General features: G+C 46.5%; 1 protein-coding gene across 1 annotated transcript; it reads right to left on the reverse strand.

Annotated features, from left to right (window-relative positions):
* Positions 1 to 824: 824 nt before the first annotated feature.
* Positions 825 to 15,447, reverse strand: CDCA8 (cell division cycle associated 8). Its single transcript, XM_038757872.1, has 10 exons — positions 15,326 to 15,447; positions 9,950 to 10,078; positions 8,497 to 8,537; positions 7,696 to 7,762; positions 7,325 to 7,392; positions 6,973 to 7,043; positions 6,249 to 6,344; positions 5,311 to 5,437; positions 2,766 to 2,852; positions 825 to 1,731 (listed from the first exon to the last, which is right to left on the reverse strand). The coding sequence occupies exons 1-10, from the start codon at positions 15,423 to 15,425 to the stop codon at positions 1,687 to 1,689; spliced, it is 831 nt and encodes a 276-aa protein (XP_038613800.1). The 5' UTR covers positions 15,426 to 15,447; the 3' UTR covers positions 825 to 1,686.
* Between the last annotated feature and the right edge of the window lie 325 nt (positions 15,448 to 15,772).

Consider the following 15,772-nt stretch of genomic DNA (forward strand, 5'->3'; position numbering starts at 1 on the left):
AAACAGGAGTAAATGAATCCCCTCACTCACACCTTCTCTCCTTAGCTCTTCACCTCACAAGGAATAAAGCCAGTCAGCTCTGCATTGCTGAAGCTCATTTTCAACTTCTAGCTCATTAAGAGCTTTGTTTAAAGTGCTAATGACTTAAATGCCAGCATGGGATGCCTGCCGTGTTCCATGCCGTGGAAAGAGAATGAGAAGGGTAGCCATCACTAGCACACAGAAATACAGCCACATTCTGCCCCCGCAGAAGGGCCAGATAAGGGCTAAGTTATATAACGGTGTATAAGGACAATAAGGAGCATAGTCTAGTGAAAAGAGCATCGGACTGGAAGCCAGAAGGGCCTAGGTTTTAATTCTAACTCCATCAGTAATAGCCACTTAGCATAGTAGTTGTATTAAGCATTTTCTGTGTGTAGAGCACTAAGCTAAGTTGTGGGAGAGAATACAAAGGCAGGAGCCTTTTATTTACCTCTTCCTCAGCCCCACAGCACTTTTATTCTCCTAATGCCTGCTCACCTCCAAACTTCAAGGTCACTGTGGGCAGGGAATGTGTCTACCAACTCTTATATTGTACTCTGCCAAGCACTTAGTCCATTGCTGTGCACACAGTAAGCACTTATTAAATACCACTGATTGAGACAGTCCCTTCCCCTCAGGGGTTTCACGGTTTAAGTGCACTGGCTAAGTTGGGTGTATTAGTGAATTAGCAATTGTAGTACCAGGTGCCCCCTAATAAGCTCTTGACGTTTGCTGGGCGTGAACCAGGACTGCAGGGAAGCGTCCTAAGTGAGGATGACATAACCAAATTACACTGAACTATATACAAAAATCATTGTTTAATTAGGAAAAAAGGATAGCAAACAATAAAAATCCCAGTCTGTACAGGATTCAGGTTTCCCAAAGTGCTCAAGTAATAAAGCACAATATAGAAAACACAAAGACAACTCTCCATCAAGCAGAAGACCCTCTGTTAATGAAACCCTAGTAGCTGCATGTGGACATTTGCTACAACTCCCCAGACGGCGTTTTAATAGTCAGTGTCCCTTCAGAGCTCAGCATTTCCTTAGTTCACAGGCCATTCTATGAGGCATAGAGCAAGATCTCTGGGGACATGGTATTCTCTGTCTAAGGGATCACAAAGACTTCACCGGGGGATAGTATGAGTATAGGAGAGGAAGGGGGATGTGGTACAGCCGACCGCAAAAAGGCTCTAGCTTTCAGGTCCCAGGACAGATGTGGGAAGGGGAAGACTGTTGGATAGAAGTGTGAGATGCAACCTTGAGCCTTCAGGCTGTAGGGCTGGATAGCAGCTGCCTTGAAAGGGGGAGGAAAAAAAAAAAAAAAAGCTCTGAAAGTGAGGATGTTCTTTCCACATAAAAACACCAACTGGGGCTAAAAAATCCAGAAAACCTGGCTCATCAACATTGGGGATTGCAAAGCTACGGCCCAAAGTCTGTTTGCCACTCCCACCGTTTCCTCGGAAGCATGAGGGATAAGAATGGGGGATGATGGGAGTTGAGCAGGGAGAGCTTGCTTGGTCTTCCCAGTGATTGACAAGTTACCAGAACTGCGCACCCGGCAAACAAGCTGAACGAGGAGACTCAAGGGAAGGTGATTGCTTTGGAAACCGAAGTGCCACTCCCAGTGCTGATTGGCTTGAGGGTCTCCAAGAGTCCTGGAGTTTCATTTTTGAGGCTTTAAAGTGGTACAGATTTGCGCAAGTCGAGTCTAAAGAGGAAGACAAGAGAAGCAACGGTCACTAAAAGATGGCTGTTTTGGATGAAATAAGGTTAGTAAATCGATCCCTGCATCCCTGCTACTTGTTCCTCAGGTAGATGAATTTATACCTCAACCAATTAGGCCCTGGATTAGGGCTGTTGATTTTAGGGGGCCCAAAACTTGGCCAATCCCACTGCTCTCTCGGGGATTGGGGCATTCCCAACCTTTCTGTTTCCTTGTCGACAAGTGGGAATACCATTTCCTGTAGCACGGAGGAAGCCCTGAGGAGATGATGACAGTAAGTGCTTGGGAAACGATTTGGGTAGTGGGCATGCAGACTGAAGGAGCAGTTTGGATTTGCTGTAGTTGTGTGAAAAGAAAGCTACAGGAAGTGAGTCAGGAGACGATCCTGGAGAAAAATATGCAGAGAATAATGGAGTTTAAGCACTCTGTTGGCAAGAAGAGGTTTGGGCTCCCTACGCTTTGTGTCGCCCGCTGATGCCAATTACTCCTCTGCCTTATTTTTATGAGAGTCATGAGTTGCTTGTCCATGGGCAGAATGCTGGACTGAAGTTGGGAGATTTTATGTTTATACTTATTTTATGTTTACGCCTCTTTAGTACTTGAGTGCCAGGATTCTTATTAGGAATAATAATAATTGTTAAGCACTTACTAGTTGCTTGCTAAACCCTGTACTAAGCACTCGGATAGACTCAATACAATCAGATCAGACAGTCCCTGTCCCACACGGGGCTCACAGTCTAAGAAGGACGTAGAACAGATATTGAAACCCCATTTTACAAAATGAGAAAGCCAAGGCAGAGAGAGGTTAAGGGATTTGCCAAAGGTCACACAGCAGGGGAGTGGCGGAGCTGGGATTAGAACCCAGTCCTCTGAGTCCTGGTTCTTTTGATAAGTCACTTCCTCACCCCAGGCTTCATTTTTGTTTAAAGAGAGTTAATCTTTTATTTTTTTATGACCAATTATGGCCAAAATACACCATGAGCGGCAGGTCAGAGCGGAGTGGGTTAGAGGGAACTTACCGATAACGTCTTAATGCTTCCCAAAGCTTCTGGATCCAGATGTGCCAGATCCATCTTTTGCAAGTCACTGGCCAGCAGACGCATACTCTGTGCAGGGGGAGGAAAGCATTAGTTTCCCAAGGCAACAATCAATCAATCACTCGTATTTATTGAGCGCTTTGTGCAGAGCCCTGTACTAAGCGCTTGGGAAAGTGCAAGACAGCAGTGTTGGTAGATGTGTTCCCCAGGGATCCCAGCAGGCCAGAGCTCCCAAAACCCAGTGGTCAATCAATCAATCGTATTTATTGAGCGCTTACTGTGTGCAGAGCACTGTACTAAGCGCTTGGGAAGTACAAGTTGGCAACATATAGAGATAGTCCCTACCCAACAATGGGCTCACAGTCTAAAAAGTGGTCAGTGGTGATTTCCAGGGAAGAGCGGTGGACATCACCAAAACCTGGACCTGGGGCATGGAGAGGAGGCTGCAAGGCAGGTAGGGAAGTGCAGTGGGAGCCCAGGTCCGGAGGTCCTTGCCCTGTGTTAGTGCTCCAGGTGGGGCACTAATAATAATAATAATAATAATAATAATAGCATTTATTAAGCGCTTACTATGTGCAAAGCACCGTTCTAAGCGCTGGGGAGGTTACAAGGTGATCAGGTTGTCCCACTGGGGGCTCACAGTTTTCATGGAGAAGCAGCGTGGCTCAGTGGAAAGAGCCCGGGCTTTGGGGTCAGAGGTCACAGGTTCAAACCCCAGCTCCGCCACTTGTCAGCTGGGTGGCTTTGGACGAGTCACTTCTTCTCTGGGCCTCGGTTCCCTCATCTGGAAAATGGGGATGAAGACTGAGCCCCCCGTGGGAAAACCTGATCACCTTGTAACTTCCCCAGCGCTTAGAACAGTGCTTTGCACATACTAAGCGCTTAATAAATGCCATCATCATCATCCCCATTTTCCAGATGAGGTAACTGAGGCACAGAGAAGTTAAGTGACTTGCCCAAAGTCACACAGCTGACAGTTGGCGGAGCCGGAATTTGAACCCGTGACCTCTGACTCCAAAGCCCGGGCTCTTTCCATTGAGCCACGCTGCTTCTCTAATAATAATAATGATGGCATTTATTAAGCACTTACTATGCGCAAAGCACTGTTCTAAGCTCTGGGGAGGTTACAAGGTGATCAGGTTGTCCCACGGGGGGCTCAGTCCTAATCCCCATTTTACAGATGAGGTAACTGAGGCCCAGAGAAGTGAAGTGCCTTGCCCAAAGTCACACAGCTGACAATTGGCGGAGCTGGGATTTGAACCCATGACCTCTAACTCCAAAGTCTGGGCTCTTTCCATTGAGCCACGCTGCTTCTTGCGCTTGCAGGCCTGGAGGGTGGTGAGCTCTCCCCATGCCCCCGCCCTTTGGAGGCACCAGTGAAGGAGAAATTACAACTGCCATGAGGGGTTGGAAGATGGGGAATCCTGTCTTTTCCTAAGAGAATAGACTGTCCCAAGCCCCAGAGTTGGGAGATTTCCTGTTTTTCAGTCCACGTGTACTGGGGGGACGGATGGACGGACTACATGCTATCCTAGAGATGAATTATGTTAGAGGGGGGCTCCCCACAATCCGAGCTCCCTCAGTTATCAGAACGCACTTTGTCTTTGCTGCCAATGGATGCTGAGAACCCTGGCTCTTTGATGATAATAATAATAATAATAACGTTGGTATTTGTTAAGTGCTTATGTGCCAAGTACTGTTCTAAGCACTGGGGTAGATACAAGGTGATCAGGTTGTCCCTCGTGGAGCTCACAGTCTTCATCCTCATTTTACAGATGAGGGAACTGAGGCACAGAGAAGTGAAGTGAGTTCCCCAAGGTCACACAGCAGACAAGTGGCGGAGCCAGGATTAGAACCCACGACCTCTGACTTCCAAGCCCGGGCTGGTGGCTGGGGCCACAGATGCCCTTATCCAGTTCGTTAACCCAACACTGTGGCTCTCAATGCTCCAAGCGTGCTCAGGCCACTGCGGCCAGAGAGTCGGGAAGAGGCTCCGGGGACGGGGTTATATCTGGGCTCGGAATCCTGCGTGATTGCTTATCTCTCCCGAGTGCTAGTTTTGCCCAAGCTGACATTAGCGGGGTGCAGCCTAAAAGAGCTTTACTGACTAATCTTTTTGGCCGGCTCCTTGGAGGTACCGAGATGAGCGAGCGGGTTTGAGCACCCGACCGCAGGGGGGATGCGTCTGAGCGTCTCCGCACCCAGCATGTGCGGTAGAATTTGGGGGAGTGCGGCGAACTCGCCTGTTTAGGCTAAAGGTCAGAAACTGGCCCTTGCTGGTTTTGACATTTGAACCACATGGGCAAATTAATCCCAGAGATGGGCACGGCCTGACGACCGGTGGCTCATTTTGGCAGACGGCAGTCCCCTGTAGGGTGACTGGGCCTTTAAGTTAAACCTTCTTTAATTCTGGGAGTAGTAGCATTCTCCCTGGGGCCAAGTTGGGATCCCCGGGGAGTTGGAGCTCTCCTCGCTTCCATCTTCGTGGGGGGGAAAAACTCCCTTACCGGGGCACCTGCCCGCTTACCTCCCCGCCTCCCACGGGCACCGTGAGGAAGATCTCGTTGTGATCAGCCAGGGGACTCCCATTGACCGAGATGTTGTAGATCCTCTCTCTGGCGGCGGGAGTCCGCAGTCCTGGGGTCTTGAAGATGCTAAAGAGGGACGAGAGGTCAGAGGGAGCTTCCCAGAAACTACGCCAAGAGAAGTGGGCTTCTCCATGTCCCTTCCCCCCTGCCCCGTATTTTCTCCTGTCTCGAGCTAGTTTATAAAAAATAAAATCAAATCACCTGCTTCTCATAGCAGAATTCTAAATTAGTTCTGAGCCGGACCCTGTTAAATGTAACTCTGCCGGGGAGAGACTGTAATCACCGAATGTGCAAGTGAGTTGGCAGTGATTTTTGCCTCCAGGGATTGGCTGCCTTTTAAGGAGGTCGGGCTCTCCCCGGCTGAGAGCTCGTTATGGGCAGGGAACATGTCTGCTAATTCCGTTGTACTCTCCCAAGCGCTTAGTTCAGTGCTCTGCACCTAGTAAGCGCTCAGTAAATACGATGGATTGATCAGCTGAAAGTTTAGTGAGGTTCAGGGATTCGGAGGAGAGAAGTCAGGGATCAACCAATTGCTTCATTGCGGGCTTGTCTTTTGAGCGCGTGCAGGCCAACCTGAAACCCATAGTTACCCAGTGAATATAGACCTCCAATTAGAGCTTGGTATAAGACTAATAGGGACACAAACACATTTCCCTGCTGTCGTCAAAGGGCATCCCGTCCCCTCCCTTTGGCCTAGAGATGCAAGCAGAATGACCCTCTGATGTTGTGGTGGTTGAGAAATTCAAATGGGGGCCCAGCCCGCCACGATTCACACCTCCCACTTTTTGAGAAAGCCTCAGACCCCTCTTCAAATGCCTCTTCTCCGAAGAGTGGAACTTGAACACTCTGGCCACTATTGAGGTCTCCTGTTGCTCACCTGGAATCAAAGCGGGACGTGAAGCTCGGAGTTATTCCCAACACAGACGAGTTGGTTCTGCCGGTGGCCGGAGTGATTAGACTACTTGAGCCCGCCCTGTGTTGACAGTGGGAACGAAGGGGAGTCTTGAGATTTGACCTGCTTTCGTTACGCTTGGCCTACATTTCCATTCGTGCATAGGAAATGACCACTTGCTCCATAAAGAAGGGAGTGGGGAGGGAAGAAGAGAGGCTATGATAAACCCAAAATTTATCGGCCTGACCCAACCAGAAGCAGCATGACCCAGTGGAAGAAGCACGGTCTTGGGAGCCAGAGGACCTGGGATCTAATCCTGGCTCCACCCCGTACCTGCTGTGTGACTTTGGGTAAGTCACTTAATGTCTCTGAGTCTCGGTTTCCTCAACTGCAAAATGGGGATTCAATACCTGTCCTCCTTCCTACTTGCCTGTGAGCCCCATGGATGGGGCTTCATTAACTTGCATCTCCCCCAGCACTTAGAACAGTGTTTGACACATAGTAAGTGTTTAACAATCATCAACCAACACCCCCCCACCCCGCAACAAACCCACCGGCTTCTTTCATAGGCTCCTTAATCTTTCTTGTTGGTCAGTGCAGACTCTTTACTCTTATCACCCTCTAGCTTTCCCTTATTTCACTCTCCACCTCAAATAACCAGAACAGACCCTCCAAGAAAAAGGCTTCCCGTAGCCTGAACTTCCATTACCTTTTAGCTCTGCTATTTGTTCTTACTGAAGGCGCTCTCTTCCTCTTAGGAGGACACTTTCGGGCATGAGACTACAATCAAACAGAGCACAAATTACACTTGAAACCTGTCAAAGGAAAAAGGTGAGAGGGGGCACGATAGAGGTCTTGCTTCTGGAGGAGAAGGCCTCTTTATAAAACTGCTCAGAATCGTCAAATCTACCTGAGTCCGACTGCCAGCCCACGTCTATTTCAGTCCACGCTCAGTGGTATTTATTGAGCATCTACTGTGTGCGGTGTTTATTCTCGAAAATTAGACCTCCCACCCTTTCTGCGGAGGGCATAGGGCCCTGCCCTTGAGATCCATTCCTTACCTTGGTGGTTTGAGGATAAAGCTCCGGTTCTTTGCTAATTACGACAGCTTCTTCAGCCGCTTTCTTTGCTGCATCAAAACATGTTTGAATGGAAAATACAGACTGGAGAAAAATGTAAAGAAAACGTTCCCGCAGGACCGTCAATTGTCGAACCCACAGACTAAGCCGAGCTGGTTTTTGTTATTCATTCAAAATTCTCTCTCAACATGCCTTCCAGGGACTGAAAGGCTAAAGAACCTAAATTCAGTTGTTTTCAGAATGGCAGCCCGTTTAATGGAGCAGGACCAAATCGACAAGCCGGTTAAGAAGGTCTGCTTTCCCGGCCGCGGCAACCCAGCCGGGCACGGCTAGGGATGTCAAGGACTACCAACCTTTGACGGTTTTCAAGGGCGTCTGAATCTCTGTGAGCTTGTTTATTTCAGAAAGGTCCAGCTCAGCCTAAAACCAAGCAGTCAGGATAACACCTCATGAATCAGTGAGTAGAATCAATAATAATAACAATAATAATGGCATTTATTAAGCGCGTACCATGTGCAAAGCACTGTTCTAAGCGCTGGGGAGGTTACAAGGTGATCAGGTTGTCCCACAGGAGGGCTCACAGTCTTAATCCCCATTTTACAGATGAGGTAACAGGCCCAGAAAAGCAAAGTGACTTGCCCAAAGTCACACAGCTGACAAGTGGCGGATGAAGTACAAACTTTCACAGGGAAAACTCTTCAACAACAACAACAAAAATTCCATCACCTGGCACCTTGTACACCATCGCTCTAGCAGACCACGGGCTGAGGGATACTTATCCGACAGCCAGTATTGGAGCTGAGGCCAGTTGCCGGGGGCTTTAGCTTATCACCCTGGGCCGGGCATGGCCAACCTGTGGCTAAAAGTTTGACCTCCTGTTGAGATCCAGAGCCCCTTCCCCATTTCGTATCGCCTATCTTGACTGAGCCCTGCCAATCTTTCCGATGAAGGAAAGGGGCAGCCCTTTGTTGAACGGACTCTGGCCGCTGGTGAGAATTGAAAAATTCACGGATTATCCGTGTTGAAATGGATAGTCTCAGGGGGAGCTGAGAGTGGATTAGTTTTCACTGGCTACGATTGCCTAATGTGAATGCCGACTTATTTTCTGCTGAGTTGATTTCCCTTTTAGAAAGTTCTACGCAAAAGTCTCCTACCGTTGCTGCATCTTCCAGAGCCTGCTTGCTTCCTCCTAGAGCTTCAAAGAGAATGTTTCCGGTTACCATATATTCATTAATAGAGAAGTGCAATCAGGGAAACTTGGGAGGCTTTGAAGTTTTTCCAGTTTAGTCACAAGAAAATTGAAATCTATCAGTGCTATTTACTGAGCACTTACTATGTGAAGAGCACTATACTGAGTGCTTGGGAGAGTACTATAGAACAGAGTTGATAGATACTTCCCTGTCCACAATGAAGTGTCTAAAGCCCAAAAGGAGGCTTTCTCCTGACTTCCAAATAGGAAGAGCTGTAGGTTGGAGGTGAAGCATTTTAAAAAAAAAATACAACCTTTGTTCCCTGTTAGGATGTACCTACAGGATGCAGAATATTGTACCTGAATTTAGGGTATGTACAGAACTAAAAAGGTGTCGATCTAATGAGAAAGACACACCTAAACTAATATTCACAGAATAGCTAAAAGAGTGCGAGAACACGCAAAAAGACAAGTGGACAAATAAACAGGTAAGTCCAGAGCTCTGAGAAAGTCTATATGGGATTCGTGACCAAATCAAGCGATCAGTCAACTCTATTGAAGGTCCATGAGGAGACGGTCATTCTAAGTGCTGGGGAGAGTATGATGGAAGTAGTTAGACACGGTGCCTGCCCTCAGGGAATTTACAGTCTAGCTGGGGAGACAGACGCTAAAATACCCTACAGAGAGGAGAAAGGAAAAGGGGAACTGTACCTGAGCTATTGAGAAAAACTTCAATTAGTGCTGTGAGTGCACAGATGGAGGGGACATGTGGTTGAAGTTCATTAAGTCATGAAGAGGGCAGACAGGGCAAACTCACAATTGAGCTAGTCAACCAGTGGTATTTATTGAGCACTTTTGGTGGGCAGAGCACTGGACGAAGCTTTTGGGAGAGTATGATACAACCACGTCCCCTGCCCCCACGCTAGACTGGAAGCTAGAGGGGGAGACAGACATTAATATAAATGACCAAGTTACGGCTGCGTCCATAGTGCTGTGGGGCTGAGGGAGGGGCACCATGTCCCCAAAGGGCCAAGGAGAAGCCCGGGAGATGGGAAATTAATTGAGGGAAGGCCTCCTGGAGGAGATGGGATTTTCACAGAGGCTCTGAAGGGTCCATAGTGTAGTTAGGATCGGCAAGGGGTTCCGAGAAACGAACCACGGGGAAGCCTGTTTACGGTTCCTGCTCCTTCACAACTTTGTGAAGCGCCTAGCTGGAATTAGCCGACGCTCGCTCCAACCGTTAGGACCGGGACTGGCCCTGGGCGACAGACCCAAGATAAATGGAGCAGAGAGGACGGTTCTCTTCTAGACCCTCCCACAACCCACGGCCCGTGTGAATGCAGCTGGTGGCCCCGGGAGGGTTTTGGAAGGCCGGCTATGGTCCCGAGCCCATCTGTTCACGCGTCGGGAAACCTCACCCATGTAGTCCAGCCAGTTCATCTCTCGCAGAGCCTGGGGGAGTCGGAGGATCTCAACGTTGAATAGATCCTCCACTTCTTTTCTAAGGTTCTGGGCTTCTGATTCCATCTGCCTGGACCGGATTTCGACTGGAACACCGGGAGCAAAAACAAGATGCAGGTTTGCGAAATCTTACTCCTGTTTTTTTAAAGAAACCTGAAGAGAATCAAGAGCATTTTGGCTCGAACCGTCTTGGAAAAGCAAAAGCCCTAGGTATCCGAGATCCAGATTATGCCTGTCTCTTCACACCTCTGTTGGTTCTTTTTAGCAGGAGACTGAAATTCACCTCCATACTTCCGAGACGGCTCGGGAGAGCCCTGACGGGGGCAGAGCCAGCCTCTGATTTAATAATAATATTAATAATAATGATGGCATTTATTAAGCGCTTACTATGTGCAAAGCACTGTTCTAAGCGCTGGGGAGGTTACAAGGTGATCAGGTTGTCCCACGGGGGGCTCACAGTCTTCACCCCCATTTTCCAGATGAGGTCACTGAGGCCCAGAGAAGTGAAGTGACTTGCCCAAAGTCACACCGCTGACAAGTGGCGGAGTCGGGATTTGAACCCATGACCTCTGACTCCAAAGCCCGGGCTCTTTGCACTGAGCCACGCTGCTTCTCTGAAGATTTAAATGCGAGCACTTGTATTTCCCTGACCTGTTCCATTCGAGAGAGAGGCAGGGTAGTCCAGTGGAAAGAGCGCGAGAACGGGAATCACCAGTGGCACATGAAAATATATCCACATTCTGCCACCCAGAAGCACCGGCTGGGCGCTAACAGAGTAGCGTGCAAGGACAGTAAGCAGCATTAAGAGTCAGTTTCTAATCCGAGCTTCGCCACTTGTCTGCTGTGTGATCTTGGGCAAGTCACTTAACTTCTCTGTGCCTCTCCTATCTCTTCTCTAAATGGGGTTTAAGACTGTGAACCTCAGGTGGGACAAGGGCCGTGTCCGACCTGGTTACCTCGTATCTACCCCGGGGCAGAGTACAGTGGCTGGCGCTTAACAAATATTTAAAAAATGGAGGCTTGTGTCTATGTGTGTGTGTGTGTGCACGTTTAGAGAAAAGTCTGTCCTTAGGCTTAAAGAGGCGCTAACACTGTCTTAGTACCCCCTGGACTGGACACACATATCCAGATTACTCTATTTATTTTACTTGTATTTATTTACAATTATTTATTGTAAATTTATTTATTAATAATAATTAATTAACAAATAATTAATAATAATTTATGTATGTATGTATTTATTTTACTTGTATATTCTGTTAATATGTTTTGTTCTCTGTCTCCCCCTTCTAGACCGTGAGCCCACTGTTGGGTAGGGACCGTCTCTAGATGTTGCCAACTTGTACATCCCAAGCGCTTAGTACAGTGCTCTGCACACAGTAAGCGCTCAGTAAATACGATTGAATGAATGAATGAATCCAGATAAAACTAGAGGAAGCCCTCTGAAGGTCGGTCCAGCGTCCAGGAAATGGTGGTTCAGAAGGCCGTGAGGAAGAGTTCATCATGAATGGGATGGGACTCAGTCACCTCTGGAAGCCAATCCCGAGAGCAGCTTGAAGGGCCCTTCCCACAGGCCAGGAGAAAAGATGTTACGCTGGGGCTTGAAAAACAAAGGCCAAACTGTGCTTTAAGCTGGGTAAGTAAATTGGGGCTGGCTACCATTTTGAAATGGGGCTGCCCAAACGGAGCACTTTGGGTTCACCTGAGGGGACACTGTCGTCGAAGCCTGTGACCAACTAAAACACGAGGCGGCAAACCTTACTGAATCCCTTGTGACAACCACCTGCTGGATTCAAGTGTTGGGGAATCATCATCATCATCATCATCAATCGTATTTATTGAGCGCTTACCATGTGCAGAGCACTGTACTAAGCGCTTGGGAAGTACAAATTGGCAACATATAGAGACAGTCGCTACCCAACAGCGGGCTCACAGTCTAAAAGGGGGAGACAGAGAACAAAACCAAACATACTAACAAAATAAAATAAATAGAATAGATACGTACAAATAAAATAAATAAATAAATAAATAGAGTAATAAATATGTACAAACATATATACATATATACAGGTGCTGTGGGGAAGGGAAGGAGGTAAGATGGGGCCAGACTGTCAGTTGACGGTATTTATTGAGCGCTCACTGTGTGCAGAGCACTGTACTATGCTTCACTAAGTACAGCAGAGTTGGTAGACACATTCCCCGCCCACAACGAGCTTACAGTTTAGAGGGGGGACAGACATTGATATAAATTAATTCTGTACCTAAATAATAATAATGTTGGTATTGGTTAAGCGCTTACTATGTGCCAAGCACTGTTCTAAGTGCACCTAAAAATGCTGTGGGATTGAGGGAGGGGTGAATAAAGGGTGAAAATCCAAGTGCAAGGGCGACACAGAAGGACGTGGGAGAAGAGGAATTGAGGGCTTTAGTCAGGAAAGGCCTTTTGGAGGTGATATTTGTCTGTACCAGGCACTGTACTAAGTGCTGGGGTAGATGCTGGATGATAATGATGGCATTTGTTAAGCGCTTACTATCAATCAATCGTATTTATTGAGTGCTTACTGTGTGCAGAGCACTGTACTAAGCGCTTGGGAAGTACAAGTTGGCAACATATAGAGACGGTCCCTACCCAACAGCGGGCTCACAGTCTAAAAGGGGGAGACAGAAACAAAACCAATCAATCGTATTTATTGAGCGCTTACTGTGTGCAGAGCACTGTACTAAGCGCTTGGGATTCAATCAATCAGTCGTATTTATTGAGCGCTTACTGTGTGCAGAGCACTGTACTAAGCGCTTGGGAAGTACAAGTGGGCAACATATAGAGACAAAACCAAACATACCAACAAAACAAAACAAATAGAACAGATATGTACAAGTATAATAAATAAATAACTAGAGTAATAAATATGTACAAACATATATACTATGTGCCAAGCACTGTTCTAAGCACTGGGATAGACACACAAGGTAATCAGGTTGTCCCACATGGGGCTCACGGTCTTAACCCCCCATTTGACAGATGAGGTCACCGAGGCGCAGAGAAGTGAAATGACTTGCTTAAGGTCACCCAGCAGACAAGTGTCAGAGGAGAGATTAGAACCCAGGCCCGGGCTCTACATCCACTGGGGCACACAGCCCCACGGGTGCCATTCCAGGTTTGGTTTACATAGCCAGAGAAGCAGCGTGGCTCAGTGGAAAGGGCCCGGGGTTGGGAGTCAGAGGTCCTGGGTTCTAATCCCGCTCCGCCACTTGTCAGCTGTGTGACTTTGGGCATGTCACTTCACTTCTCTGTGCCTCAGTTACCTCATCTGTCCAATGGGGATGAAGACTGAGCCCCGTGTGGGACAACCTGATTACCTTGTATCTCCCCCAGTGCTTAGAACAGTGCTTGGCACATAGTAAGCGCTTAAATGCCATCATCATCATCAATCGTATTTATTGAGCGCTTACTATGTGCAGAGAACTGTACTAAGCACTTGGGAAGTACAAATTGGCAACATATAGAGACAGACCCTACCCAACAGTGGGCCCACAGTCTAAAAGAGTGGGCTCACAGTCTAAAAATCATCATCATTATCATTCTATTTATTTGATTAATGATAATAAACATCTATAATTATAGATATTATTATATAGATAATAAATATCTATATAGACATATCTATAATTCTATTTATTTTGATGCCTGCCTACTTGCTTGGTTGTCTCCCTGCTCCTAGACTGGGAGCCTGTTGTTGAGTAGGGATTGTCTTTATCTGTTGCCAAATGGTACTTTCCAAGCGCTTAGGGCTTGGGAGTCAGAGGTCATGGGTTCTAATCCCGGCTCCGCCGCTTGTCAGCTACGTGACTTTGGGCGAGTCACTTCACTTCTCTGGGCCTCAGTTCCCTCATGTGGAAAATGGGGATGAAGTCTGTGAGCCCCAAGTTGGACAACCTTGGTTACCTTGTATTCCCCCAGTGCTTAGAACAGTGCTTGGCACATGGTAAGTGCTAAACAAATTCCAACATTATTATTATAATGTATTGTGATATAAAATTATATATCATGATATATTACATATTAATAACCAGCACCAATAATCATTAATTAATTATTGATAGTAGTATTATAACTGTTCTGTATAATATAAAATCACAGATCATGATCTATCATTAATACTTATAGTAATAACTAATTAAAATTAATCACTGATAATATTCTAATAATTGTTCTGTATAAGATCATATATCATGACCTATCATATTAATATTCTATTAATAACTAATTCATTAAAATCAATTATTGATGATATCATAATTGTCCTGTATAATATAAAATCATGTATCATATTAATATTTATTCTGTTAATAATTAATTAACATTAATCATTGATACCATAATAATTGTTCTGTATAATATAAAGTCATGTATCATGAATATTTATTATGTTAATTAATTAATATTAATTATTTATATCCTAATAATAGCTCTGTATAACATAGAGTCATGTATCACGATGTATCATATTAATATTCATTCATTCTCTTAATACGTAATATTAATCGTCGATATAATAATTGTTCTGTATAATATAAAGTCATGTATCATGATGTATCATAATATTTACTCTAATAACTAATTAATTACAATTGATTATTGATAATATAATATTTGCTCTGTATAATATAAAATCATGTATCACGATTTATTCAATCGTATTTATTGGGCGCTTACTGTGTGCACAGCACTGTACTAAGCGCTCGGGAAGTACATCAATTGTCCCCCGTATTATCATATTATGCATATGATGTATCATATTAATATTTATTCGGTTAATGTAATATGATTCATCATAATATTCATTCGGTTAACAACTAATTAAAATGAATGATTGCTATCCTAATTGTTCTGCATAATAAAAAAATCACGCATCACGCCCCGTCATGTTAATATCTATTCTAATACCTGACTAATTAAAATTAATCACGGATCTATTCTGTTAATAACTAATTCATTCAAATTAATCACGGGTAATAGCATAACTGTTCTAGATAGCATAAAATCACATATCACGATCTGCCGCGTTAATAATCACTGCATTAGGAACCGATGCATTGGTAATATAACAATCATCATCTCCTCCCCTAAATACGATGGAATGAATGAATCACGGCTATTATTAATAGCAATTATTGTGAGTAGTAGAGTGCGCGCGCACAGGAAGAGCTCAAGGAATAGGATCGAGTGAATGAATACGATTAGGCGCTCAATAAATACGATTGAATGAATGATTGATTGATTGATTGATTGAATGGATGAGTGAAGGTTTAGCTTCCCTCCACATTCCCGGTACCTTCCCGGTCGAAATCCTGGAGGAAGGCGGCGAGCTTCACGTTGCGCGCCGAGGCCTCCTTGCCGGCCCGGCCGGCGGCCTTTTTCCGCGCGGGAGCCATGGCAACGGGACGGGAGAAGAGGAGCGCTTCGCACAGCGTTTAGCGCGCTACACTGGACGGCCCCCACCGCCCCCGGCCGCTTAAATGGCAAGGCCCCCAGATTCAAACTCCCGCCGCCGCGCGGCAGCCAATCCCAGGCCGCGGCCGCCGACGGGGAAACAGCTCTCGACCAATCAGCGGAGGCCGCCGCGCGGCAGCCAATCCCAAGCCGCGGCCGGCGGCGGAGGGGAAACACCTGTCGACCAATCAGCGGAGGCCGCCGCGCGGCAGCCAATCCCGGCCCGCGGCCGCCGGCGGAGGGGAAACAGCTCTCGACCAATCAGCGGAGGCCGCCCCGCGGGATGGCC

Source organism: Tachyglossus aculeatus, chromosome 16, assembly GCF_015852505.1.
Source record: "Tachyglossus aculeatus isolate mTacAcu1 chromosome 16, mTacAcu1.pri, whole genome shotgun sequence".
Classification (NCBI taxonomy): Eukaryota; Metazoa; Chordata; class Mammalia; order Monotremata; family Tachyglossidae; genus Tachyglossus; species Tachyglossus aculeatus.